The 27,500-nt window shown below is 45.3% G+C and overlaps 1 protein-coding gene across 12 annotated transcripts in view; it reads right to left on the bottom strand.

Annotated features, from left to right (window-relative positions):
* The window catches only part of ephb1 (EPH receptor B1), a 272,902-nt gene that overhangs the window by 27,222 nt on the left and 218,180 nt on the right, over positions 1-27,500 (bottom strand). For 10 of the 12 annotated variants that reach the window (XR_014126189.1, XR_014126188.1, XM_081723885.1 and 7 more), the window contains 5 exons: positions 21,751-21,859; positions 18,617-18,681; positions 10,809-10,994; positions 9,612-9,859; positions 7,396-7,611 (listed from right to left, as the gene is read on the bottom strand). Coding sequence is in view for 8 of the 12 variants with exons in the window: in XM_081723885.1 (XP_081580011.1) it covers positions 7,396-7,611; positions 9,612-9,859; positions 10,809-10,994; positions 18,617-18,681; positions 21,751-21,859 (824 nt within the window). In the remaining 4 variants the exon portion in view is untranslated. The remainder of the gene's footprint in view (positions 1-7,395; positions 7,612-9,611; positions 9,860-10,808; positions 10,995-18,616; positions 18,682-21,750; positions 21,860-27,500) is intronic. The other 2 variants (XR_014126190.1, XR_014126191.1) reach the window with 2 other exon arrangements.

Below are 27,500 nucleotides of genomic sequence, written 5' to 3'. Positions count from 1 at the left end.
AAAAGAGAGAGAGACTGTGAGAGAGAGAGAGACTGTGAGAGAGAGACTGTGAGACAGAGACTGAGAGAGAGAGAGAGTGTGAGAGGGAGAGACTGTGAGAGAGAGACTGTGAGACAGAGACTGTGAGAGAGAGAGAGTGTGAGAGGGAGAGACTGTGAGAGAGAGACTGTGAGAGAGAGACTGTGAGAGAGAGACTGAGAGAGAGAGAGAGTGTGAGAGGGAGAGACTGTGAGAGAGAGACTGTGAGAGAGAGAGAGTGTGAGAGGGAGAGACTGTGTGAGAGAGACTGTGAGACAGACTGAGAGAGAGAGAGAGTGTGAGAGGGAGAGACTGTGAGAGAGAGACTGTGAGAGAGAGACTGTGAGAGAGAGACTGAGAGAGAGAGAGAGTGTGAGAGGGAGAGACTGTGTGAGAGAGACTGTGAGACAGACTGAGAGAGAGAGAGAGTGTGAGAGGGAGAGACTGTGAGAGAGAGGCTGTGAGACAGACTGAGAGAGAGAGAGAGTGTGAGAGGGAGAGACTGTGAGAGAGAGACTGTGAGAGAGAGACTGTGAGAGAGCAGTATTGTGTAATTAGATTTTTGGTCATTGGCCATCAGAAGTTTACTGCAGTAGAAAACAAGGAGTCGTGTGTGTGTGTGTGTGCGTGTGTGTGTGTGTGTGTGTGTGTGTGTGTGTGTGTGTGTGTGTGTAGGGATGAAAGGAGCAGTGCTTTAATCAGCCAGGACTCAACTCAGCACCACCAGCATGGACATGAAAGCACACACACACACACACACACACGCACACGCACACACGCACACACACACACACACACACACACACGCACATCTTCATCAGCTCTGGGAAAAGAGGAAGAAACACACGAAGGGAGAGAGTGGGATGGGGGGGGGCAAGTCCGCTGTTACCATAGAGACAGGAAATCAGGAAAGTGACAAGGACCTGACAACTGAAAAAGTGCGTGAAAGTGTGAGTGAGTGAGAGAGAGAGAAATAGAGTGAAAGTGTGCGTGTGTGTATATGTGTGTGTGTGTGTGTGTGTGTGTGTGAGTGTGTGTGTGTGTGTGTGTGTGTGTGTATGTGTGTGTGTGTGTATGTGTGTGTGTGTGTGTGTGTGTGTGTGTGTGTATGTGTGTGTGTGTGTGTGAGTGTGTATGTGTGTGTGTGTGTGTGTGTGTGTGTGTGTGAGATGGACACTGCTGTCAGATTTAGACAGAGCTGTGAAAGGGTCCTCAGTTGTCAGGCAGGTGGTAGACACACACTCCTCTACAGAGTGGTGATCACCAATGACAGAACCTGTCACACCAAGGTGTGTGTGTGTGTGTGTGTGTGTGTGCATGTGTGTGTGTGAGAGAGAGAAACACCACGTGAGTGAGAAACAGACACAGAGTTCATAGCTCATAGTTCATATATTTCAGGACTTTTGGGACTTTTTGTGTTCACCAGTCCTGAGGGCTCTGAATAATGGTCCCTCCACTGTGGGTGTGTGTGTGTGTGTGTGTGTGTGTGTGTGTGTGTGTGTGTGTGTGTGTGTGTGTGTGTGTGTGCGTGTGTGTGTGTGTGGATGGGTGGGTGAAGAGTGGGTTATTGTTAGAACTTACAGAGGGCAACACACACACACACACACACACACACACACACACACACACACACACAACAGAAATATAATAATGTCTGCGTTTGCCATAGTGGTTAATGCAATACCTCAGTGACGATACTAAAGTTCCGAATGTAGTATTACAAACTCAGGTTGTCTGTAAAACACACGAGACGTGTTTTAAGTCCGTGTCAGTAGCTGGTTAGAATTTCTAATCATTTCTAACCAGCGGCCCTAGCAACACTCACAAATGACCACAAATCTAATTTAGTGATTTTAACAATATCTCCCTCCGAGCGTTCATCTGAAACTCCAGTCCAATTTGTGTAACAGTAACACTCTCTGGCGAACCTCTAACCAGACCTGGAGAGACCACTGCAGTCCAGCCTCCAGAGTGGATCCTTAACCTTGATCCCTGTTTTCTCACACACACACACACACAGAGACCTCGAGGGGAAAGATTACGAGATTAAAAATGACTTCCTTAATCTTTTCTTCTCCATTCTCTCATCATTTTCCATTCAGTGTTTTAATATTAGATTGTGACCTTGTCTTTCAGAGCCGGTTACGAGTCCACCCTCCTCCTGCTGTGTCCGGCTGTCCTCCCGGCGGTCCTGGTTTAAACGGAAAAGTGATTATGTCATCTGCACCCCTCCTCTAAGGGGTTATTAAAGGGAGAGTTTTGTGTGTGTGTGTGTGTGTCTATTTATGTTTGTGTGTGTATGTCTGAGTGCAGGTTTAGGTTTATGTGTGTGTGTGTATGTCTGCATGTGTGAGCGTGTGTGTGAGTGTGTGTGTGAGTGTGTGTGTGTGTGTGTGAGAGAGAGAGTGTGTGTGTGTGTGTGTGTGAGTGTTTGTGTGTGTGAGTGTGTGTGTGTGTGTTCCTATTACTTTCATTGCTATTACTGTAATTGTGTCTTATCTACAGCTGTAGTGTTTGTGCTTAAATACTTAAGTACTTAAATAGGTCTTACAAGCATTAGCTCACGTTGTGTTCGGTCATCAGTGTTTAAATGTCTTTGGTGTGTGTGGCCTGTGCTTTTAAAGACGATGTCCCCTGTGATTTAGACGGACAGACAGGTGGGTTCTAGTTTAAGACCTGGAGCACATCCAGTCTGATCCAAATCCATATACTGCACACTTTAACAGTAAACAAAGCAGGTCTGGGATCAGCAGTGATTAAACGGTGAAGACCCTGCAGAGAGATGGCAGGTTGGGGGTTACACACACACACACACACACACACACACACACGCGCACACACACACACACACACACACACACACACACACACACACACACACACACACGTGAACACAGATGGAGAATCGATGGAGGGATGATGCCAGTTTAGACACCTGTGACAGGTGACATTTATCAAGCCAGGATTGTGTGTGTGTGTGAGTATGTGTGTCTGCATTTGTGTGTGTGCATGGATGTGTGTGTGTGTGTGTGTGTGTGTGTGATGGACAGGCCCATAAAAAATGCCTCTTACTCTATATTTAACATAGCAATGCAAAACATGAACTGTTGCGAGTGTGAACACGCCATTAAGAGAGACAGAACACCCAAAACCTCTTTATCCTTTGTGATGTGTCAGGAGGGAAGAGAGGAGAGAGAGGAGAGGAGAGAAGAGGAGAGGAGAGAGAGGAGAGGAGAGAAGAGGAGAGGAGAGAGAGGAGAGGAGAGAAGAGGAGAGGAGAGAGAGGAGAAGAGGAGAGGAGAGAGAGGAGAGGAGAGAGAGGAGAGGAGAGAAGAGGAGAGGAGAGAGAGGAGAGGAGAGAGGAGAGAAGAGAAGAGGAGAGGAGAGAGAGGAGAGGAGAGAGGAGAGAAGAGGAGAGGAGAGAGAGGAGAGGAGAGAAGAGGAGAGGAGAGGAGAGAAGAGGAGAGGAGAGAGAGGAGAGAAGAGGAGAGGAGAGAGAGGAGAGGAGAGAAGAGGAGAGGTGAGAGAGGAGAGGAGAGAGGAGAGAAGAGGAGAGGAGAGAGAGGAGAGGAGAGAGAGGAGAGGAGAGAGGAGAGAAGAGGAGAGGAGAGAGAGGAGAGGAGAGAAGAGGAGAGGAGAGAAGAGGAGAGGAGAGAGGAGAGAAGAGGAGAGGAGAGAGAGGAGAGGAGAGAGGAGAGAGAGGAGAGGAGAGAGAGGAGAGGAGAGAGGAGAGAGAGGAGAGGAGAGAGAGGAGAGGAGAGAGGAGAGGAGAGAGAGGAGAGGAGAGAAGAGGAGAGGAGAGAGAGGAGAGGAGAGAAGAGGAGAGGAGAGAGAGGAGAGGAGAGAGGAGAGAGGAGAGGAGAGAGGAGAGAAGAGGAGAGGAGAGAGGAGGAGAGGAGAGGAGAGGAGAGGAGAGAAGAGAGAAGAGAGAGGAGAGAGGAGGAGAGGAGAGAGGAGGAGAGGAGAAGAGAGGAGGAGAGGAGAGGAGAGGAGAGAGGAGGAGAGAGGAGAGGAGAGGAGAAAGGAGGAGAGGAGAGGAGAGGGGAGAGAGGAGAGAGAGGAGAGGAGAGGAGAGAGGAGAGAAGAGGAGAGGAGAGAGGAGGAGAGAGGAGGAGAGGAGAGCAAGGAGAGAGTATAGAGGAGAGGAGAGGGGAGGGGAGGAGAGGAGAGGAGAGGAGAGGGGAGGAGAAGAGAGGAGAGAGAGGAGAGGAGAGGAGGGGAGAGGAGGAGAGGAGAGGAGAGGAGAAGAGAGGAGAGGAGAGGAGAGGGGAGAGGAGGAGAGGAGAGGAGAGGAGAGGAGAGGGAGGAGAGAGAGGAGAGGAGAGGAGAGGAGAGGAGAGGGGAGAGAGGAGAGAGAGGAGAGGAGAGAGAGCAGAGAAGAGAAGAGAGGAGAGAAGAGGAGAGGAGAGAGGAGGAGAGAGGAGGAGGATGGAGAGCAAGGAGAGAGTAGAGAGGAGAGGAGAGGGGGGGGAGGAGAGGAGAGGAGAGGAGAGGGGAGGAGAAGAGAGGAGAGAGAGAGGAGAGGAGAGGAGAGGAGAGGGGAGAGGAGGAGAGGAGAGGAGAAGAGAGGAGAGGAGAGGAGAGGGGAGAGGAGGAGAGGAGAGGAGAGGGGAGGAGAGGAGAGGAGAAGAGAGGAGAGGAGAGGCCACTTGTTTACAGAAGGTCTGTCTGACTGCAGCAGGGTGTGTTGGAGCTGATCTGGGGACCCCAGACCTTTCACACACACACACACACACACACACACACACACACACACACACACACACACACACACACACACAGTGAAGGACGGCTTCTCTTCTCAGACTAAAACCACAAGACACAAGCGAGTGAAACCAAGCTCTCATCCTCCCATGAAACCTTGCCATCACTGGGCCAGACCTCACTTTCTAAATCAGGACGGCGTGTAAACACATTTGTTCCATTTCCGAGGCGGTTGTGTCATAAATTGGGACGTTGTGATTTAAAACCAGATTAAACGTTCCCTTCTGAACCCGATTCAGAGTTCTGCTCTTAACGGGCCAGTGTGGAGAGCCAAATATGTGCACAGTGAGCAAAGATTCAGCCTTGGCTGTCTGTGGAAATGAGTGTGTTACCCCAACCAGCCTTGGAAAAGGGAGGATGGCACCCAGAAAGAGAGGTGGGGGGGGAGAGGGAGAGAGAGAGAGAAAGAAGAAAGAGAGGGAGAGGGGGAGAGAGAGAGAAAGAAGAGAGAGAGGGGGAGGGAGAGAGAGAGAGGGGGAGGGAGAGAGAGAGAGAAAGAAGAGAAAGAGGGGGAGAGAGAGAGAGAGAGAGAGAGAGAGAGAGAGATGGCCTGATAAAATATTGGTTTTGGTCAGATCTGCTATATCTCTCATATTGATGTGCAAACACACAATCACACACTCACAAGCACACACACACACACACACACACACACACACACGCACACGCGCACACACACACATTCCTCAACTGTATGCAAGCACACATCTTTTTCTGGTTCGCTAATGACGATCTTCCCCTGTTTGTACTTGCCCCAGGGCAGTACAGTGGGGCAGTTTGTCCTCTGCCCTTGCAGAACAAAATTTTGAAAAGTTCGCTACACTTAGTTCTGCTGGCAAAATGGATCAACATGTGGAGATGCTTTGGTAAAAGCAGACAGTATATTAGTATATTATAGAGAGTATATCCTATACTGGACTAGACAGAGTAGATAAGATGGATGGACGGACGAATGGACAGATGCTACAGAACCAACACTCGTGCTCTTGTACTGAAGTGTTTCCACTATGGAGTGTCAGATCTGGAGCCGCTTTCACAGAGGACACCCTGTCCCCGCCCTCATCTGAACCGGGGGGGTAATTAAATGCTACCCGTCCTCACATATGCCCACGTTCAAGCAGTCTAATTGGCAAACCACGCTGAATTATGGGAAGAAAAATGTGGGGAAATTGGAGAAAGAAAAGAAGAGAAAAAAGGTGATTAATGTGGAACAGGGAGGTGCTGCGCTAAATCCCACGCCATCCGCGAGGCTGCCCCATCCCACACATCCTCCAGCCTCCACGGCCACCGTGGCCTTGCGTCTGATTGGCTCAGAGCCGTGGCCCTGGTGTGTTATTGTCTCATAGCAGTGAGGTCAGAGAGGAGAGGTTACACACAGCTAGCCCACTAATTAATGGTGACCATGTGAATGCTGAGGACTTCACACACATGCACACACACGCACACACACGCACCTACACGCACACACACGCACCTACACGCACACACACGCACACACGCACGCACACGCACGCACACGCACGCACACACACATCACACACACACACACACGCACACACACGCACCTACACGCACACACGCACACACACGCACACACACGCACACACACGCACCTACACGCACACACGCACACACACACGCACACACATGCACCTACACGCACACAGACGCACACACACGCACACACACGCACACACACGCACACACACACGCACACACACACACACATCACACTTAAAACAATTCATGAGGTCCACATGAGTAAAGGTGATACAAATGTCACACGGACACTTCGTTAAGAAGATTCCCCGTTCAGTTAGTGTGTTTATGGCGTTCTGTGTTCGTAGGTGGACATGGAGAAGAGTCTGCCCCAGGGGGTAATTATTTTTGTTCCCCAGGAAACCCAGCACCTCTTCACTATCTCACTTCCTCTTCACACTTCTGTTATGTCCTCCAGTCAATCAACAGTCTCCGCAGGGCGGCCCCGCGGGAGGTCTGCTCGTTTACGCCCGCCGTCGCCGCGGCGATGGGTCACTCTCTCACACCTTCCCTTTAAAGGGCCTCTCCCAGGACCGTGAGGCCCCACCGGAGCGCCAGGTAGACGAGCCAAAAGGCTCACCTGCAGCGGCGGTGCGGAGGAGCACTCACACACACACACACACACACACACACACACACACACACATATGCGCATACACGCACCCATGCTCTGGTGCTCAGGAAGAGAGCATACAGACCCGCAAGGACGAAGATCCCGCAAAACCCAACCTGTCCGTTAATAACAAGCAACAAGCATCGGGAATTGTAAGTGTAGGGTGTTGGGGAATGCCAGGAATGCTAAGAGAATTCATCAGGCTTTGGATTGTGATGGTCAGGTGAACGGGTCATGTGAGAGGGGCGACCAGGATAGCATGAAAGAGAGAGAAAGAAAGAAACCTGCTCTGTATTCAGCGACGCTTGCAAACGTTTTAACAACCTTGTACTAATACATGTACCAATAAAACAAACACGAGCTGAAGAAATGAGAGAAAGACGGATACAGCAAAAGCTGAAGGAGATGAGCCGGACAGAGCTGTACAGAAACCGTTCTGAGCACGCTCAGTGCAGCCTTACCAGAGAGCTGGTGTAGGTGGGGTCAGGCGTGTCCTCCTGCAGGTAGCGGGACAGGCCGAAGTCGGACACCTTACACACCAGGTTGCTGTTGACCAGGATGTTGCGTGCGGCCAGGTCGCGGTGCACGTAGTTCATCTCGGAGAGGTACTTCATGCCTGCTCCGATACCTCTCATCATTCCCACCAGCTGGATTACCGTAAACTGCCCATCGTTTTGCTGCCATGACGATGCAACACGCGCACACACACACACACACACACACACACACACACACACACACACACACACACAGACACACACACACACACATCACAATGCCATACAGTGTTTGACAGCAAATCACGGGGGGTCAGGGCTCCTATAGAGGTCCTTTCCAGCTCTAATCAAACACACCTGGATGTAATTCCAAATTTGATCAGGGCTGGAGCTCAGGATCCATGGGATGCTGGAGGCAGCACTGTGTTACCACCCACCAGGAATCCCCCCCCGAGCCTGATTATTTTGAAACATTCCACGTGGTTTCAGCAGGTTTGGACGGTTACTACAGCGGAGGGGGTGTGTTGGGGAGTGGCAGAGATTGCAGACCCAGAGGAAGCTCACTCTGTGTTTTTAAAAATCTTTTCCCTCCTTCCGTATGTGTCGGGTGATGATGTACTGAGGGGAATTGGATAAGTTCACACAGTGGAAAATGACAATGTGTGGAGCATCACGTCTCCTGGATCAGGAATGGGAATCGTACCCACAGTGGCATTTTCCTGAAAAAAAACAAAACAAGCCAGCCCAGAACAAAATGGCATCCCAGCACGACTTCAGAAGTTCGAATTTGTAGATATTGAAAGGTCTCGACTTGTTGGCTGGGATGTGCGCACAGCGGCACGCTGAAGACTGACGTTAAAGAGACGCCAGGACAGCTGACCTGCACAGCCCTGCCGTCCAAGAGAAGAAACGCTCCCCACCTCCCGCACAGGCTGCGTTTCACCTGTCCGCTCTGTTTGAGTTTCACCTGTCTGAGTTTCAGGTGTCCACTCTGTCTGAGTTTCACCTGTCTGAGTTTCACCTGTCTGTTCTGTCTGAGTTTCAGGTGTCCACTTTGTCTGAGTATCACCTGTCTGTTCTGTCTGAGTTTCACCTGTCCGCTCTGTCTGAGTTTCACCTGTCTGAGTTTCACCTGTCTGAGTTTCAGGTGTCCACTCTGTCTGAGTTTCACCTGTCTGAGTTTCAGGTGTCCACTCTGTCTGAGTTTCACCTGTCTGAGTTTTACCTGTCTACTCTGTCTGAGTCCCATTCCCGTTCAGAGCTGCTTCTTGTCTTAAGTCCTGCTACTTACTGCCATGTTTGAAACATGATTACAAATAAATAACTAGAAAATCAAAAAACTGAAAAGCCTAAATGCAGTATTTTTGGAAGTAAAAAGCTGAACTTTCCCTCTCGCCATCCACTGCACCAAGCCTGCAGGAAGACTTGGAACCAGAACACATGCTACCAAAGGAGGAGCCAGTGGGGGGTGGAGGCGGGGCCAGTAGGGGTGGAGGCGGGGGCAGCAGGGGTGGAGGCGGGGCCAGCAGAGTGGGGGCGGGGCCGGCAGGGTGGGGGCGGGGGCGGTGGGGTGGAGGAGGGGCCAGCAGGGGGTGGAGGCAAGGGGGTATTGGGGGGTGGAGTCCACACGAAGGACTTCAAAGAACAGCGTCAGATGAAAGAGGGCAAGAAAACCAATCGGCAAGAATGGAAAAGAAGCTGAACATTGATTAAGCAGTGTAGCCCCCCCCACAGACACTGCATGGAGCTAGCCTTCATTAGCTCTGCATCAGTAAGGTCTATTATGGACTGGACGGTGGACCACAGCAGTCAGTGTGGGGCACGGAGCAGAGTTTGTGTGGGGGTGGTGGTTTAGGGCGGAGATGAGAGTGAGTTCTGGTTTCCTAATTGTAAGAGAGAGTTAACTCAGCTGCAGAATTAACTGAACTCTGGTTTCTCATTTCTGGACGACCAGGATGTCTCTGCGCATCCTGCCCACATATGAATGCACTGGAGTAAAAGCAATTTAAAAGCAATTTAGGCTGTGATGTTCCACGTTTCAAACAAAACGATTCTGTTCGATTCCAATCAGTCTCATTTCGCTTATTGAGTCAGTTGATCTAAGCTCCTAATGATATTAGAGAACAGCACAACTGCACAATCTGTCGTAGGACTCCTCCCATTGCGTTCGGCCATCTTACCCGGAGAAAAGAGTCCAGTGCACCGTTCTCCATGAACTCAGTCACAATCATGACAGGCCGGCTTTTTGTGACCACGCCCTCCAGGCGAATTATGTTGGGGTGGTCAAACTGGCCCATGATGGATGCCTCGGACAGGAAGTCCCGTCTCTGCTTTTCTGAGTAGCCAGCTTTCAGTGTTTTGATGGCCACGTAGATTTCCCGCTTGCCAGGAAGTTTCAGGCGACCCTTATAGACCTCCCCAAACTCACCTGTGGGGGAGGGGAGAGAACACACAGGCCACCAATCAGGGTCTCTGATTACTCCACATATGCAAATACATTCCAGCTGCATTGCAGAGAATCTGAGATCCCCCCTACTGAGTTCCCCGGCAGAAAACAGATGTTCTTTGAAAGATATTTATGTTACAAGCACCAAAAAAGGAGTCTGGTGGTTTAGCCATTGCTAAAATAAACGACAACTATTTCAGTGGTCTTATAAATGCTAGATCTCACATCTGAAACAATTTGAGTAGAAATCTCCCTCACTTCTCATGCAGAATGAGTTTGAAGTGTGACCTAGTCGATGTTGTCGACTTCCATACAGAACACTTACACACACTTTCAACATCATTCTTAATGTTAGCATTACGAGCACATGGCCCTTGTTGATATACATTTTTGCATACTGAATTCAACTCCATACATCAGCCATGATGCACTGTTAACACGGTACAGCGTACAACAGAGCGATGTTTTGCTGACACCATCACTTACGTGCTGAGGTAGAAACAGTCCACAAATCCTTTTTAACAGCGTGACTCGCGCCTTAACCCTTGGGATGCGACCCAAGAACCTTCAACCTTCCAGGTGAGTGTGATTTAACAGTATAATAAAGATGAATTAAACATGGGAGGATTCAAGGTCCTGTCTGCAGAATTTGCAGATTTTGGTGTGATGCATTTGCCTGCTTGGGACTAGCAACTCTGTACGAAGTTTGGACCCTCCTGACCTTAGCATTAGCATTAGCATTGCTGTAGTTGTGGGCAGGACCAAAGAGACCAGAACTAAAGGTCTCGTGGTCCTCAAGCCTGTTAATGAGGTTCTCAGGGCAGCATTCCAGAGCGAATCACTGCAAAGTTGTTCTTGCCAGCCCTGGCCCCAAAGCCACTTTAGACACACCTTTTTGCTCACACATGGGCGGAGTGAACGGCCAACCCACCTGCCCCAATCACCTCCTCAATTTTGACGGAGGAGACGTCAATCTCCTTGGCGAACTCTCGAACAGCCTCGTTGGGGTCCTCGTAGGTGAAGGGGTCAATGTAGATCTTCATCCCTGGAGAGCCGGGCAGACTCGAGCAGCCGATCGGCGAGTGGCAGTTAGACAGATCTGGTCTCAGAGACAGCTCTAGACCAATCCACAAGTCCATGTGTCACTGCGATGTTCACAAACCTTCCAAGTCTTTCAATCAGTCACATTTGAAAAAGGTATATAGATTTGGCCCTATAATCCAAATCCAGTCCTGGATTTTGCACTGACTCGTAGTTCATTCATAGGTACTCAGAACAGCCCTCATGTTCCAATCACTGCATATTCTCTGTCCTCCCATTTTATCTGCATGTTTGGTCACATTGTTGTCAAGCCTATCAGCTATTTTTTCATTATTTATCCAAGTCAATACATGTGGTTACAAAATCCAGGACTGCACTTCAGTCGAGGACCTCTGGCCTAATGCTTCCAGGTCTCAGGCTGGCGGACCTCACACACTGTAGGTTTACCATCTCTTCCACAGCTATTTCATCTCATCAGGCCACAAAGAGTACATGGCAAGATGAGGTGTGTTTGAGCAGAGAGAAGAAAATCTTCCAGCGCTGAGATCCAGCAGCATTTTATCACTGTGGTACAGTTTTATTCTGAAATTACTGGGTCTCCTCCTAAGCAATTACTGTGCAGCCAACACCATGCAACCACAGGGCGATTAACATTCTAAACGTTCAATCTTACGCTCTTAGATCGCCGGGACACCAGGTCTTACTCTGAATATCAGTTGGCACTGACACGATAAAGCATAACATCATCTGGGTGTATTTACAATAAATAAGGTGAAATATGTAAGCTAAACTTCCTAAACTTTATTTTTTTTATGTGTGAGACTTGAGAATATATAAATAAGCAGCAAGCTCTACAACACGGGAAAGATGTGGTCTTTTCTCCTTTACTGCAGCATGGAGCCTCTCTCTCTCTCTTTCTCTCTCTCTTCTTGCTTTTTGATAGCATCGAATCCAATTTTCCTGTGCAGCTCTGCCCCACAGGACCTGGTAAACAGATAAACCCGACACGCTAGCAAACTGCTCTTTACGCCTGAAACGGCTGCAGTGGGGAGAGGGAACATTAGCATTTGTGTGACTGTGTGTGTGTGTGTGTGTGTGTGTGTGTGTGTGTGAAAGAGAGAAAAACAGAAAGGCAAGGCATATACACAGAGTGAGAAAGAGAGGGAGGGAGAATGACAAGACCTCTCTGAATCCAGAGGGGAGAGCAAAGCGAATTAATGTGACCTCATGACGTCATTACAGAGGTCTTAAAGAAAAGTGATCTCAAACATCACAACATGAAGGCAAACATCCACTAATAATTTGATGCAATATCAGGGAAACCCTCTTGGCTAGCACATTGTCTGTAGTTTAGCCAGGAGGGAGAACAGCGTGTTATGGACTTATCACTGGTCTTAACATGTTCCAGGTTGGTCTTAACCTGTTCCAGTCTGGTCTTAACCTGTTCCAGTCTGGTCTTAACGTGTTTCAGTTTGGTCTTAACTTGTTTCAGATCTCTGACCCATATAGAGTCTGTGATGAGAATGTTGTAAGTTGAATGACATCATAAGTACATCTAATTTCCACAGTACAGGCGTGTCCTTAACAACAGGACCACTCCCACTGTTCATCAGAGAATGCTGATTTGTCCGAATAAAAACCAACCAACCAGAAACTCCCAAAAGACGAACAAAATAAAAGTCCCAGAGTTTCAGGATGGTTACCCTGTGAGAGGAAATGATGGACTTCTCTTCCAGAACACACCAGCAGCCTGGATTCCAAGAGCTTACACACACTGACAAACAGTGTACACACACACTCACAAACAGCATACACACTCTCATGTCATAAGCCCTTCAGGTTCTAATATCAGTGACTGGAGTGATGAGCAACATGACCTCTGTTGACCTCTGTTCTCCTGATCAGACTACTCTGAGTCTGAATTGATGATACAGCATCTACATTAGACCCCTGCATTGCATTCCTAAACACACACACACACACACACACACACACGTGTGTGTGCATGCTGAAATTTGTTGCTTTTAATACAGATACGAGACCTGCCTCCATCAATAATTAAAACGGCAAACAGTTTATTCGCAGTTTTCCTCCACCGTAATTCTCCCTAAGCACTTCATTCCCTCCTTACAGCTGAGATGGAAATAAAGATACACACATTAATATTGCATACCTGCTTCATCTGCACGTGCTAAGAACCCTGATCAGCCTACACCCTTCCCTACACCCTGAACCTTGGAGCCCCATCAGCAAGTGGCAGAGAGAGAGAGGGAGAGAGAGAGAGAGAGAGAGAGAGAGAGAGAGAGACTACTGCATCAGAACAAACCTGATGTCTACACGGTGAGCCAAACCTCTGCAAAGTACCATAAGCATGTAAGAATTCACCAGAGAGCCGATCTCTGCGGGCTGTGGAAGACGCCAGCTCGGCTCTGCAGTTTGAATGTTTTCGTTGTCTTTATTTCTGCACCAAGGCTGACTGTAATCACATTAAACTGCCACAGGCATGAGCTGCCCTGTTATTCTGCTCAGGAAAAATCACACTGAAGGGTTTTGGCAACTGCAAATTTCAACACTGAACACCATGCATCAAAATTCATGCCACTTCAAAATGTATTTACGACTTATTCTGAACGACTCCACTGTCCGAGCTGTGGACAATCTGCAGCACCTGTATCTAGATCTGCATTTCACATCATAAAACCTTTATAGAGATTGTATAACACAGTCATAGCAGAAGCAGCTAATAAGTTGTGCAGACATTTCTGAACAACAAAGACATTGTGTAGCATTGTGTAGATAAGTAGCATTATACATGTGTTATAACGGTTGGGACCTACACACTCTGTCTCTGTTCCTGGTCACCACAGCGCATAAAGACATCTTGATAAAGTGATCTGACCTTAGACCTGATCGGCTCACACATGGCTCTGTTCGACAGGTATGTGAGCTAAACGATGTTTAGATGATCTGTCCTGTTTTCCTGGGGATGGCGAGAGACTATTTGTCGTATTAAATGATGTTTCCTGGTGGGGCCACGTTACACATGTCATCATGGTGAGAGCTACACCTGTGAGCTCTTCAGAGGGTCCCAAGATTCAGACGTCAGACAAGGACATGGGACGTGGACCCATCAAAAGGGACGTGGACCTGTGAGAGTGCCATCTCTCATATAAACATGAGAGAGAGATGTAGTAAACATTGCAGTTTAGTATACAAGGTTTCTATAGAAACAGGGTGTTGTGGACAGAGGTCTTTTGTCAGCTATGCAAGCAAAGTGCATCTGAAATTCTAGGTTTTGTTAAAAATAGTAGATGTTTACATTTTTAAAAGTGATGACATAAATGTGTTTGACACACAGACAGCAGTGTTATGTCCCTGACTCCTCCTTAATCCAGTCTAGAGAAAATCTAATCCAGCCTTGAGAAGGTCTAATCCAGACGCAATAAAGTCTAATCCAGTTTCGAGAAGGTCTAATCCAGACGCAATAAGGTCTAATCCAGCCTTGAGAAGGCCTAATCCAGCCTCGAGAAGGCATAATCCTGTGATACGTTAAAATAAGTCAGATAAGATCACAAGCCTGCGTTTCAGGAGGTTTACACCGTAATTCAAAACCAGAAATGTCATCGTCACGTTCACACCGTAATTCAGAACCGGAAACATCGTCGTTCACGTTCACAACATAATTCAGGACTGAAAAAATCATCGTTAACATTCACACCGGAATTCAGAACCAGAAACGTCATCGTTAACATTGACACCGGAATTCAGAACCAGAAACATTGTCGTTAACATTCACACCAGAATTCCGAACTGGAAGCATCATTTTTCACGTTTACACTGGAATTCAGAACCGGAAACTTCGTCATTCACATTCACACTGGAATTCAGAATCGGAAACATCATCGTTCATTTTCACACCAGAATTCATAACTGGAAAAATCATTTTTCACATTTACACTGGAATTCAGAACTGGAAGCATCATTTTTCACATTTACACTGGAATTGAGAACTGTAAACGTCGTCATTCAAATTCACACTGGAATTCAGAACCGGAAACGTTGTCATTCACGTTCACACCGTAATTCAGAACCGGAAACATTGTTAACGCTCACACCGCAATTCAGAACCGGAAGCATTGTCGTTCACGTTCACACCGGAATTCAGAAGCGGAAACGTCATCGTTAACATTCACACTGGTATTCAGAACCGGAAACATCATTGTTAACGTTCACACTTGTTTTTGATGTCAGAAAGATTTGCTTAGTTAGAGAATCAGAGGCCAGTGTGAAGTGTGACGTCCTTTGTGTTCACTCACAGGCCGATCAGAGAAGGTACTGCTTGGTTAGATCATGATGTTTCCCTTTAGCTGCAGTGATGAACAGCATTTACAGAAATTCAGCTAAAAGGCAGAATGAACCACTCATTACACTAATAATAATGTAGACCCTGGTTACTGTAGCAGGGATCCAGGTTACTAGAGCAGAGCCTGAAGAGTGAATAAAGACTTTAGAGTGGTTGGCCTGTAATGATAGTGGTCAAAATAGTTTAGAATGATATAACCCATGGGGTACCAACTGTACAGTGGTGCGAAAAAGTGTTTGCCCCCTTCCTGATAAATTTTTTTTTTTGCATGTTTGTCATACTTAAATGTTTCAGATTATCAAACAAATTTAAATATTAGACCAAGATAACACAAGTAAACACAAAATGCAGTTTTTAAATGAAGGTTTTTATTATTAAGGGGAAAAAAATCCAAACCTACATAGCCCTGTGTGAAAAAGTGACCCCCCCCCCCCCCCCCCCCCATTAAAACATAAATTAACTGTGGTTTAATACATCTTTGGAACGCTGAGTTCAATTTCTCTAGCCACAACCAGGCCTGATTACTGCCACACCTGTTCTCAATCAAGAAATCACTTAAATAGGACCTGCCTGACAAAGTAAAGTGGACCAAAATATCCTCAAAAGCTAGACAGCATGCTGCAATCCAAAGAAATTCAGGAACAAATGAGATACAAAGTAATTGAGATCTATCAGTCTGGAAAAGGTTATAAAGCCATTTCTAAAGCTTTGTGACTCCAGCAAACCACAGTGAGAGCTATTATCCACAAATGGCAAAAACATGGAAAAGTGGTGAACCTTCCCAGGAGTGGCCGGCTGACCAAAATTCTCCCAAGAGCGCAGCGACGACTCATCCAAGAGGTCACAAAGGACCCCACAACAACATCCAAAGAACTGCAGGCCTCACTTGCCTCAGTTAAGGTCAGTGTTCATGACTCCACCATAAGAAAGAGACTGGGCAACAATGTTCCAAGACGACAACCACTGCTGAGAAAAAAGAACATAAAGCCTCGTCTCAGTTTTGCCAGAAAACATCTTGATGATCCACAAGACTTTTGGGAAAATACTCTGTGGACTGATGAGACAAAAGTTGAACTTTTTGGAAGGTGTATGTGTACACCATTACATCTGGCATAAAAGTAACACAGCATTTCAGAAAAGGAACATCACACCAACAGTAAAATATGATGGCGGTAGTGTGATGGTCTGGGGCTGTTTTGCTGCTTCAGGACCTGGAAGACTTGCTGTGGTAAATGGAAGCATGAATTCTGCTGTCTACCAAAAAATCCTGAAGGAGAATGTCCAGCCATCTGTTCGTGACCTCAAGCTGAAGCGCACTTGGGTTCTGCAGCAGGACAATGATCCAAAACACACCAGCAAGTCCACCACTGAATGGCTTAAGAAAAACAAAACTGAGACTTTGGAGTGGCCTAGTCATTTTCCTGACCTGAATCCGATTGAGATGTTGTGGCATGACCTTAAAAAGGCGGTTCATGCTCGAAAACCCTCCAATGTGGCCAAATTACAACAATTCTGCAAAGATGAGTGAGCCAGAATTTCGCCACAATGCTGTAAAAGACTCATTGCCAGTTATCGCAAACGCTTGATTGCAGTTGTTGCTGCTAAGGGTGTCCCAACCAGTTATTAGATTTAGGGGGCAATCACTTTTTCACACAGGGCCATGTAGGTTTGAATTTTTTTCCTTTAATAATAAAAGCCTTAATTTAAAAACTGCATACTATGTTTACTTGTGTTATCTTGGTCTAATATTTAAATTTGTTTGATGATCTGAAACATTTAAGTGTGACAAACATGCAAAAAAATAAGATATCAGGAAGGGAGCAAACACTTTTTCACACCACTGTCTTTCCAAATGCTGAACTTCTGTTAGGCTGCAGCTACTATGTGCTACTGATGGCTGTTAGGTGAAGCTACTATATGTGTGTGTGTGTGTGCGTGCGTGCGTGTGTGTGTGTGTGTGTGTGTGTGTGTGTGTGTGTGTGTGTGTGTGTGTGTGTGTGTGTGTGTGTGTGTGTGTGTGTGTGAGAGAGAGAGAGAGAGAGAGAGGCTAATGGTGATGACTGATGATGTGATGGTGTTCCTTGGCAGCCTGGCAGACTGCCTAGATACGGTTGCCATGGTGAGCAGGTGATGCTCCTTCTCCTGACATGTCGTCTACAGAGACCTGTCACCCAGAAACATCTGGAGTGCTTTAAACGAGCCCTGACACACTGGCATCCACTTACATTTAACAGTGTGTGTGTGTGTTTGTGGGTGTGTGAGAGAGTCTTTATCTGTCCATCTGGTAGAGTGACGCTTGGGTCAAACTGTGGACTCTAATGTCTTTGTGTGACTTTTTCTCCCCATGTGTGTGTGTGTGTGTGTGTGTGTGTGTGTGTGTGTGTGTGTGTGTGTGTGTGTGTGTGTGAGAGACAGAAAGTCCACTACAGCAGCTCGGTGGATGTCAGCAGAATGCAGGTGTGGTGTGTCATCACGCGTACGGGACGTTTACACTGCGCACGGACGAGACATCTCTTCAACTACCAAGACCTGCCGCCAGCAGCCCCGAGGAACAGGAACACAAATAAGCTCCACCTCCTTCACACCATTGCCACCTCCACTCCTCCGCACACGGCCGCATCACACGGAGGGGACGCACATCTGCTCAGGACTCATCCAGCGTTTGCACACGTCCTGATAATCAAAATGTCACTTGACGGTTCCTGGCACATCGAGACTTGGCTAAACACAAATGCTCAGCAGCCCAACAGCAGCCGCCCACGCCCAGTCAACACAACGTCATAATAATTAATAATAAAAGTCAGACCTTTCATCTGTGACAAATTGGGTTTTAATGAAGACATGTGACTCCTTTTCCAGCTCCAGTGGTGTTTAAACTAGGGAACATTGTTAGGCAAGTGGAGGTAGAAAGTAAGAAGAGTGAAATTATCTGGATTAAAAATGAACTGGATTAAAAATGAATGTGAATAAAAGGTAAACTGGGTAAAATGTGTGAGAGAGAGAGAATCTGTAACATGTTCTCAGGGTCAGTAGTGAGGAGGTCAGGTACAGCATCTCGGAGTCAGAGTCAGTAGTTATGCATTCTTAGAGTTGGGGTCACACTCTGGCACGATCCCTCGCTCCTCCCCTCCATCCCCACCTCTTACATCTTTCCCAGGTGTTCCTTCACTCTCTTTCTCTCTCGCTCTCTGTTCTCTCTCTTCTATACTCATCCACTCTCCTCTTGGAGGGAGCTGTTCTGAGGGATGCTGACTACAGCTGAAAAGTGTCTGTCCGGGACGAAGGGATGAATATTTTGTGTGTGTGCGGTAACAGGGACGTGGACCAGTGCTCACCCCTGCCTGTGCTGTAGTGCTGGAGTTTGTCACTGTACACAGCCTCCTTAGTGTAAGCACGCTTCCTAGAGAGAGAGAGAGGGAGAGAGAGAGAGAGAGAGGGAGAGAGAGAGAGAGGGAGAGAGAGAGAACATCCAGCACACTTCACTAGTACATCCAACACACCTCTCACTGTACATACTAATCTTTATCCTATTAATGTTTACTGTTATTAGTACTGATTTTGTTGTCAATTTCTTTTTATTATTTATTGTCACATTTTTTTTCTTTTTTATTGTTTTATTAGTTTTTTAAAACTTTTTTATTGTTTTGTTACTCATGACAGGACTGTTATCATGTTCAGGTCCAAACTATTTGTTTTGTCAAATTTGTACCTGATGCAATCATGCCAATAAATCTATAAATGTAATATGCCTACCAACTTAAATGAACTGAACTGAGAGAAGGAGAGAGAGAGGGAGAGCGAGATACAGGAAGAGACAGAAGGAGAGAGAGACCAGCTGTAGCAGTACTGCCAGAAAGGATCCAGGTAACGGGTAACAGATAACAACAATATTGAATATTCAAACAACTAGAATTATTTAGGGATCAACATTAGTTTTTCTTGTCATTTTAACTGCAGTGAATGAACTTCCAAATTCCAATCAAAATGTGTCTAAAAATATTTGATTCTGTAATTGAAATCTGCAGTACCAAGAGATGAGCAAAAAGAACAGACCCCTCACACACACACTAACACACACTAACACACAATAACACACACTAACACACACTAACACTACACTAACACACACCAACACACAATAACACACACTAACACTACACTAACACTACATTAACATACACTAACACTACACTAACACACAATAACACAATAGCACTACACTAACACTATAGTAACACACACTAACTCTACAATAACACACAATAACACTACACTAACACTACACGAACACACACTAACACTACACTAACACACAACAACACACCACTAACACTACACTAACACACACCAACACTACACTAATACACACTAACACTACACTAACACACAATAACACTATACTAACACTACACTAACCCACACTAACTCGGCACTAACACACATTAACACACACCAACACTACACTAACACACAATAACACACTAACACTGCGCTAACACTGCACTAACACTATGCTAGCACAAATCAACACACACCAACACTACAATAACACACTAATACTACACCAACACACACCAACACACACTAACACAAAATAACGCACATTAACAAAAGATCTGCACACACTAACACTACATTAACACTGTACTAGCACACTAACACTAAACAGCACTACGCTGATGCACACTAACACTACAATAACACTCCACTAACACACACTAGCACTATATTAATGCACACTAACACTACAATAACACTACACTAACACACACTAGCACAATAACACACATTAACACTACACTAACATTGCACTAGCACACATTAACACTACAATAACACTTCACTAACAAAGAGAACAGTCCCCTCACACACTGGTCTTGAAACACACACACACACACTAACACCCAACACACACTAACCCTACACAAACACACACAAACACAAACTTACACTACACTAACACACTACATAATACACTAACACAAACTATAACTACACTAACACTGCACTAATACACACCTACACTTCACTAACACTACACTAACATTACAGTAATGCACACTAACACTACACTAACACACACTACATACAACACTAACACAAAAGAACACTACACTAACAAACTACACTAACACACACACAGACACTAACACAACACTAACACACACCCACACTACACTAACATACACTAACATACAATAACACACTAACACTACACTAACACACAATAACACACACACTAACACAACACTAACACACACTAACATACAATAACACACACACTAACACTACACTAACACACACTAACACACAGTGACACTACACTAACACAAAACACAGACATTAACACAACACTAACACTACATTAACACACACTAACACATAATAACACTACACACACTCAGAAGATAACAGCAAACCCAATCAGAACCACCCAAATTACAAAAGAACATAACTACATCACTTATTGGGAAAATCACTCAAATTCCCAGAGTCAAATAGAGTGTTATCTGGCCCTAAATCGACCAGATAATGATTCCACAGATTACACTGAGCTCCACCAGACCAAGTACAGACTCAGTGACCAGCGCCGGGACACAGACCAGCAATATTATTATCATTGTTATTGTTGTTGTTGTTGTTGTTGTTATTTTATAATTGGCAGCGCTGGACGTTCACTCTGAGGGACAGTGAGTGTCCAGGTCAGACACCAGAGATACAGAGACTTTTATTATTATTATTATTATTATTATTATTATTAACAGTAATAGGAGTATTGTTGTTGTGGTTATATTGTTGTTGTTGTTACTATTATTGTTAGCAGTTGTAGTATTGTTGTTGTCTTGTTGTTGTATGTTATATCTTTTGTTTACCATATTAATTTCGTCATCAAAGCTTTGGCAATGCAAATGTGAATATTTGTCATTCCAATAAAGCACCACTGAATTGAATTGAAAGAGAGAGAGTGAGAGAGAGACAGAGAGAGAGATAGAGAGAGAGAGAGAGAGAGACAGAGAGAGAGAGAGAGAGACAGAGAGAGAGACAGAGAGAGAGAGAGAGAGAGAGACAGAGAGAGAGAGATAGAGATAGAGAGAGAGAGAGAGAGAAGTCTTCAGCAACAGTCTCCTTGTTTAATTATTGTCCTGATATTGTAAACTCACATTCCTCTGCATAAACATGAAATGAGCCTCATGCACCTACCAAGTCGGCAATGCCCAACACCGCCGACTCTGATAACCACCAGGGTTCTGCTAGATGTCCTCAAATGTTTGAGCAGACGTTTAGTTAATAGAACCACGTGTTCAAAGACACTGCCGTGACTAAGAGCGCCCGCCACGGTCTGAACAGGAGAGAACGCTTTCACTCAGCTCTGTGGAGATCGTTTTATGACTGAGGGTCTGCTTGTGGTCTGGACGTACATGCCCTTCATAAATGATGACGATGATGGTGATGACGGTGATGTTCTCACCTGCTGCAGACAATGGAAATGGCCACCAGAGAGACGATGAAGACCAGGCCAGCCGCCGCAGAGCCGGCGATCAGCGGTAACTGCTCTCTCAACTCCGATTTATAGTCTTCTACACACAGAGAGAGAGATGATATTAATAATAATACTAATATTAAAATATTATTATATTATTATATTACTATAATGATAGAAAATAAACAAACATATTCATTAATAATAATAGTAATAGTAATATTATAATATAATAATATAATTCTAATATAATAAGGGAGATAGTAGTAGTGGTAAGAGTAGGAGTGTTGCTAGTATTATTGTTAGCAGTTGTAATATTGTAGTATTGTTCTATTGATGTTGTATTGTTCTATTGATGTTGTATTGTAGTACTTTTGTTGTACTGTACAAATTTGTCATGCCAATAAAGCACCACTGAATTGAATTGAATTGAGTGAGAGAGAGAGAGGGAGAGAGAGGGAGCGAGAGAATAAGAGAGAGAGAGTAAGAGAGAGAGAGAGAGAAAGAGGGGGATAGAGAGGGAGAGAGAGAATAAGAGAGAGAGAGAGAAAGAGGGGGATAGAGAGGGAGAGAGAAAGAGAGAGAGAGGGAGAGAGAGAGAGAGAGAGAGAGAAAGAGGGGGATAGAGAGGGAGAGAGAGAAAGAGAGAGAGAGAAAGAGAGAGAGAGAGAGAGAGAGAGAGATTGAGAGAGAGAGAGAGAGAGAGAGAGGGGGAGAGAGAGAGAGAGAGAGAGAGAGAGAGAGAGAGAGAGAGATTGTGTCATCATGGTAACCAGTTTGAATGGCAGCAAAAAAAACCAGTAGCTTGTAACACAGACTTTTATGTTATTACCACACTGGGAGACCTGATACATGATCTATCAACACAATATCCAGATAAAGAAAACAGTCTCAGAAACAACTCAAAGCTTAATATCAACTGAGGCTAAAAATATCAGGACAACGATGACCAATCTAAGCAGAGACGCACCAGTAATGAAGCGCAATTCAAACGTAATCGAAAACAGCCATAAATGGAAAAGTAAAGACAAAAGCTATTCAGAAACATTAAAAGTAAAGTGAAGGAGGAAACGTGTGGATGGAGTCGTATGTGAACCATGTCCTCACACAAAGAAAGGTAGAATAAACAAAGAGCCTGGAACCTTCTATTTCACCAATAAATATTAATCATAATGGAACAGTTACGATTCAGGGCTCTGAAAACAAAATATGAAGAAAACCGCAGGGTCGAAAAGAGAGACGTCACAGCCCTGTTATCACTGCCGCTGAGGAACGTTACCGAGAGCTGTCAGTGACAACCTCTGCCCAGCTGCTACCCAGCTGAACTCCCATGATTCCTTGGGAGACTGCCGGAGATTGGCATCTCCGGAATACTGATATCACTGGACTGTAAATTAACCTTATGGCATTTAAGCAGAGCTTTGACAGTTCCAATGCGTGAAGTATGGTCTCCCCTAGTACGCGTACTGAGCGTTCTGTCTGGATTGCTGTTCTGGTATTTTCTACCCGGTCTGGTCTTTAGATTAAGTTTGGTTTTGCCATTTTTGTACACTGCCTGTTTTCGACCCATGCATGTCCCTACTACAATTCAGCACAGCGTGTGTTTGGTATACGTCTGTGTGGACGCTGAATATTGCCTGTTTAATGGTTACACTTTGCTATTGTCTCTCTGTGAGTAAATCGATAACCTGATCCGCAAGCGTTCATGTACCAGTCACTCATTACAAAATCTCGATTGGAACACACACGAAAACTCCTCAGCAGAATGAGGACGTGGTGAGAAGGCAGGACCATCACGGAGCAGAAGTGGATGGAGAAATAATATCCTCCTCCATCACAAACATGGAACTAGACTCTACTACAACAGGACAGCTCACCCTTACACATCTCACCCGTACACATCTCACCCTTACAGGACAGCTCACCCTTACACATCTCACCCTTACACATCTCACCCTTACAGGACAGCTCACCCTTACACATCTCACCCTTACACATCTCACCCTTACACATCTCACCCTTACAGGACAGCTCACCCTTACACATCTCACCCTTACACATCTCACCCTTACACATCTCACCCTTACAGGACAGCTCACCCATACACATCTCACCCTTACACATCTCACCCTTACAGGACAGCTCACCCTTACACATCTCACCCATACACATCTCACCCTTACAGGACAGCTCACCCATACACATCTCACCCTTACACATGTCACCCTTACACATCTCACTCTTACACACCTCACCCTCTCCTCTCACCCTAACACACTTATCTTTTCTTAACCTATATGAACACAGACACACACCACAGTCTTCCACAGAACTCTGAAGTTTTTAAGTTTTAATTTGTCAAATTCAAATACATAATGGCTCATAAAAAGGGTCCAGTATTACACACACGCACACGCACACACACACACATCTGCAATCACACACACTCAAATACACCTGATCCTGGTTGGCTCCTCCTAACGTCCTTATTGTCTCCATGGATACTCTGTCTGGTGTCTTTGTTTGCTTTACTTATTTTTGTGGTTCCGTTCCTTAGTTTCGTCTTCTCTGCCGCTCATGAGTTGCACCTGTGTCTTGTTAAGTCTTAATCCCTGCCTTGTGGCCTGTGTTGGCTGGTTACTGTAATCCAGGCCTTGTTTGTGATTCCTAGCCTGTATTAATCCCAGCTTCTGTCTGTGTTTTCTCTGAAGTTATTTGCTAGTGTTACTTGAGTCTTCTTATCGCTTGTGTTTTCATCAATCCCTTTTTTGTTATCGTGTGCTTGGTTCTTTAGTTAATTGTGTATTCTCGTGAGCTACATGGTGGTTCTGCAACCCTGGACTGGTCCAACGATTTTGATTCTGGATTTAATAAATCTCTCTCTTCTCCCCACATGCATCCGCCTCCTTTCCGATCAACGTTACAGCACCTAACATTCACCTATAGTGAGTGATGACACTATAAAGTAAAATACAAAACAGTGTGTGTGCATGCATAGCGAGCGTGTGTGGGTGTGTGTGTGGGTGAGCGTGTGTGTGTGTGTGTGTGTGTGTGTGTGAGAGTGTGTGTGTGTGTGTGTGAGTGTGTGTGTGTGTGTGTGTGTGTGTGTGTGAGTGTGTGTGTGTGTGTGTGTGTGTGTGTGTGTGTGAGTGTGTGTGTGAGTGTGTGTGTGTGTGTGTGAGTGTATGTGTGTGTGTGTGTGTGTGTGTAGGAATAGCTCCACTGTAATTCCAGCTGCACTCTCTCTCTCTCCTGTTCTCTGGTACAGAGGAATGAAATCACTTCTGACTTCTTAGTTCTGGACCTCACCCACCGTCTCAGAGACAGCAGGACAATCATGTTATAACCTTCATGGTGTCAGAGTCGAGTGACCTTCTCTGAGTCTAAATGTAGGCATTACTATTGTAAACACACATGCACCTTAGACAAACAGACCAAGAGATGGATGGATGGATGGATGGATGGATGGATGGATGGACAATTGTAAACTAAAACAATTAAGGAACAAGCCAAAAAAAGGAGATGTGGTCTGACACTGAACATTAAAAAATTAGCAACGAATTGAGGACGTTATCAAACCAGAAACACAAAAACCCAAACAGTGCAGATTTTACGTCTTCAGTACTGTGAAACACTGAAACTCTACAAACATACATTCAGAATCACAAAAGCACAACATACACAAACACAACTGACACTAATCGAGGAGTCTGTAAATACAGACATGTTTTGGAAACACTGGAACACTCTTAATAAAAACTGTAACAGAAGAGCTCTACATTCAGAACAACGATGCATGAATAACACATTTAAAATCACTCTACAAACAATTACCAAACAACACAAGACCTGAACAAAAACACATAACTGAAAAAAATGAAGATATTAGAACTAACAATAAGACTTCCAGAAGCTGTTGGACTCGCCCATTACTGAGCAGGAACGTAGAAATAAAATTTCTAACCTAAACCAAAAAAAAAAGCGAGTGGGTCTGATGGAATTTTAAATGAAACGCATAAACACACAAGTGAAAAATCCCAGTTGGCCTTCAACACAATTCCGAGTGTGGGTTACTTTCCTGCCATCTGGAGTCAAGGTCTTATAATGCCCATTTTCAAACGTGATAAGATAAATCCAACCATAATAACTCCCGAGGCATCTGTGTGAACAGTAATCTGGGGAAGGTACTCTGTCGTGTTATTAATACGAGACTTATAGACTCCCTTATGAAACAGTGTCTGGAGTAAGACTGGCCTCACGTCAGACCATAGTTACACCCTACACACCTGAACAGGTTAAACACGACACAACACTAAATATCTAAAGTACAGGGGTAAAACAGTACAGGGGTAAAACAGTATGGGGTAAAACAGCACAGGGGTAAAGCAGTATAGGGATAAAACAGTAAGGGGTAAAACAGTACAGGGGTAAAGCAGTACAGAGGTAAAGCAGTACAGGGGTAAAACAGTACAGGGCTAAAACAGTACAGGGGTAAAGCAGTACAGGGGTAAAACAGTATAGGGATAAAACAGTACAGGGATAAAGCGGTACAGGGGTAAAACAGTATAGGGGTAAAGCAGTACGGGGTAAAACAGTACAGGGGTTAAAACAGTACAGAGGTATAGCAGTACAGGGGTAAAGCAGTACAGGGGTAAAACAATACAGGGGTAAAACAGTACAGGGCTAAAACAGTACGGGGTAAAACTACAGGGATAAAGCGGTACAGGGGTAAAACAGTATAGGGGTAACGCAGTACAGGGGTAAAGCAGTACAGGGGTAAAACAGTATAGGGATAAAACAGTACAGGGATAAAGCGGTACAGGGGTAAAACAGTATAGGGGTAAAGCAGTACAGGGGTAAAACAGTACAGGGGTTAAAACAGTACAGAGGTGTAGCAGTACAAGGGTAAAACAATACAGGGGTTAAAACAGTACAGAGGTATAGCAGTACAGGGGTAAAGCAGTACAGGGGTAAAACAATACAGGGGTAAAACAGTACAGGGCTAAAACAGTACAGGGGTAAAACAGTACAGGGGTAAAACAGTACAGGGCTAAAACAGTACAGGGGTAAAACAGTATAGGGGTAAAGCAGTACAGGGGTAAAGCAGTACAGGGGTAAAACAGTACAGGGATAAAGCGGTATAGGGGTAAAGCAGTACAGGGGTAAAACAGTACAGGGGTAAAACAGTATAGGGGTAAAGCAGTACAGGGGTAAAGCAGTACAGGGGTAAAACAGTATGGGGTAAAGCAGTACAGGGGTAAAACAGTATAGGGGTAAAGCAGTATAGGGGTAAAGCAGTACAGGGGTAAAACAGTATAGGGGTAAAGCAGTATAGGGGTAAAGCAGTATAGGGGTAAAGCAGTACAGGGGTAAAACCTACGACATTAAACTGCAGACTCAGTATATCCAGACTGAATGAGAGAAGACATGCCAGCTGTCCACAGCAGTGTGAGAGTGACACAGAGCTACACATCCTCACGCAACCAGAAACAGGCAACCAAATACAGCAAATTAGCTGTTGGCTACTTTTCTTCCCACTATTTATTTAACTATTCATTGTTTGTTCCTCTTCCCCTCACTTCTTTGTTTTTCTCATGCTGATTTCAGTACTTCTCATGTTAATTGCTGTTAAAATGTAGCAGTGTTGTTAAATTTGCGTAGTATTGCAGGGGTTCAGGCTGTATTAGTGCTGCACCAGCAATACTACAAATGAAGGAGGTCAGGAAATACAGCTTACT

This window comes from Electrophorus electricus, chromosome 11 (genome assembly GCF_041902795.1).
Source record: "Electrophorus electricus isolate QZ-2024a chromosome 11, ASM4190279v1, whole genome shotgun sequence".
In the NCBI taxonomy this organism is placed as follows: Eukaryota; Metazoa; Chordata; class Actinopteri; order Gymnotiformes; family Gymnotidae; genus Electrophorus; species Electrophorus electricus.
This window is presented reverse-complemented; position numbering and strand designations above follow the sequence as displayed.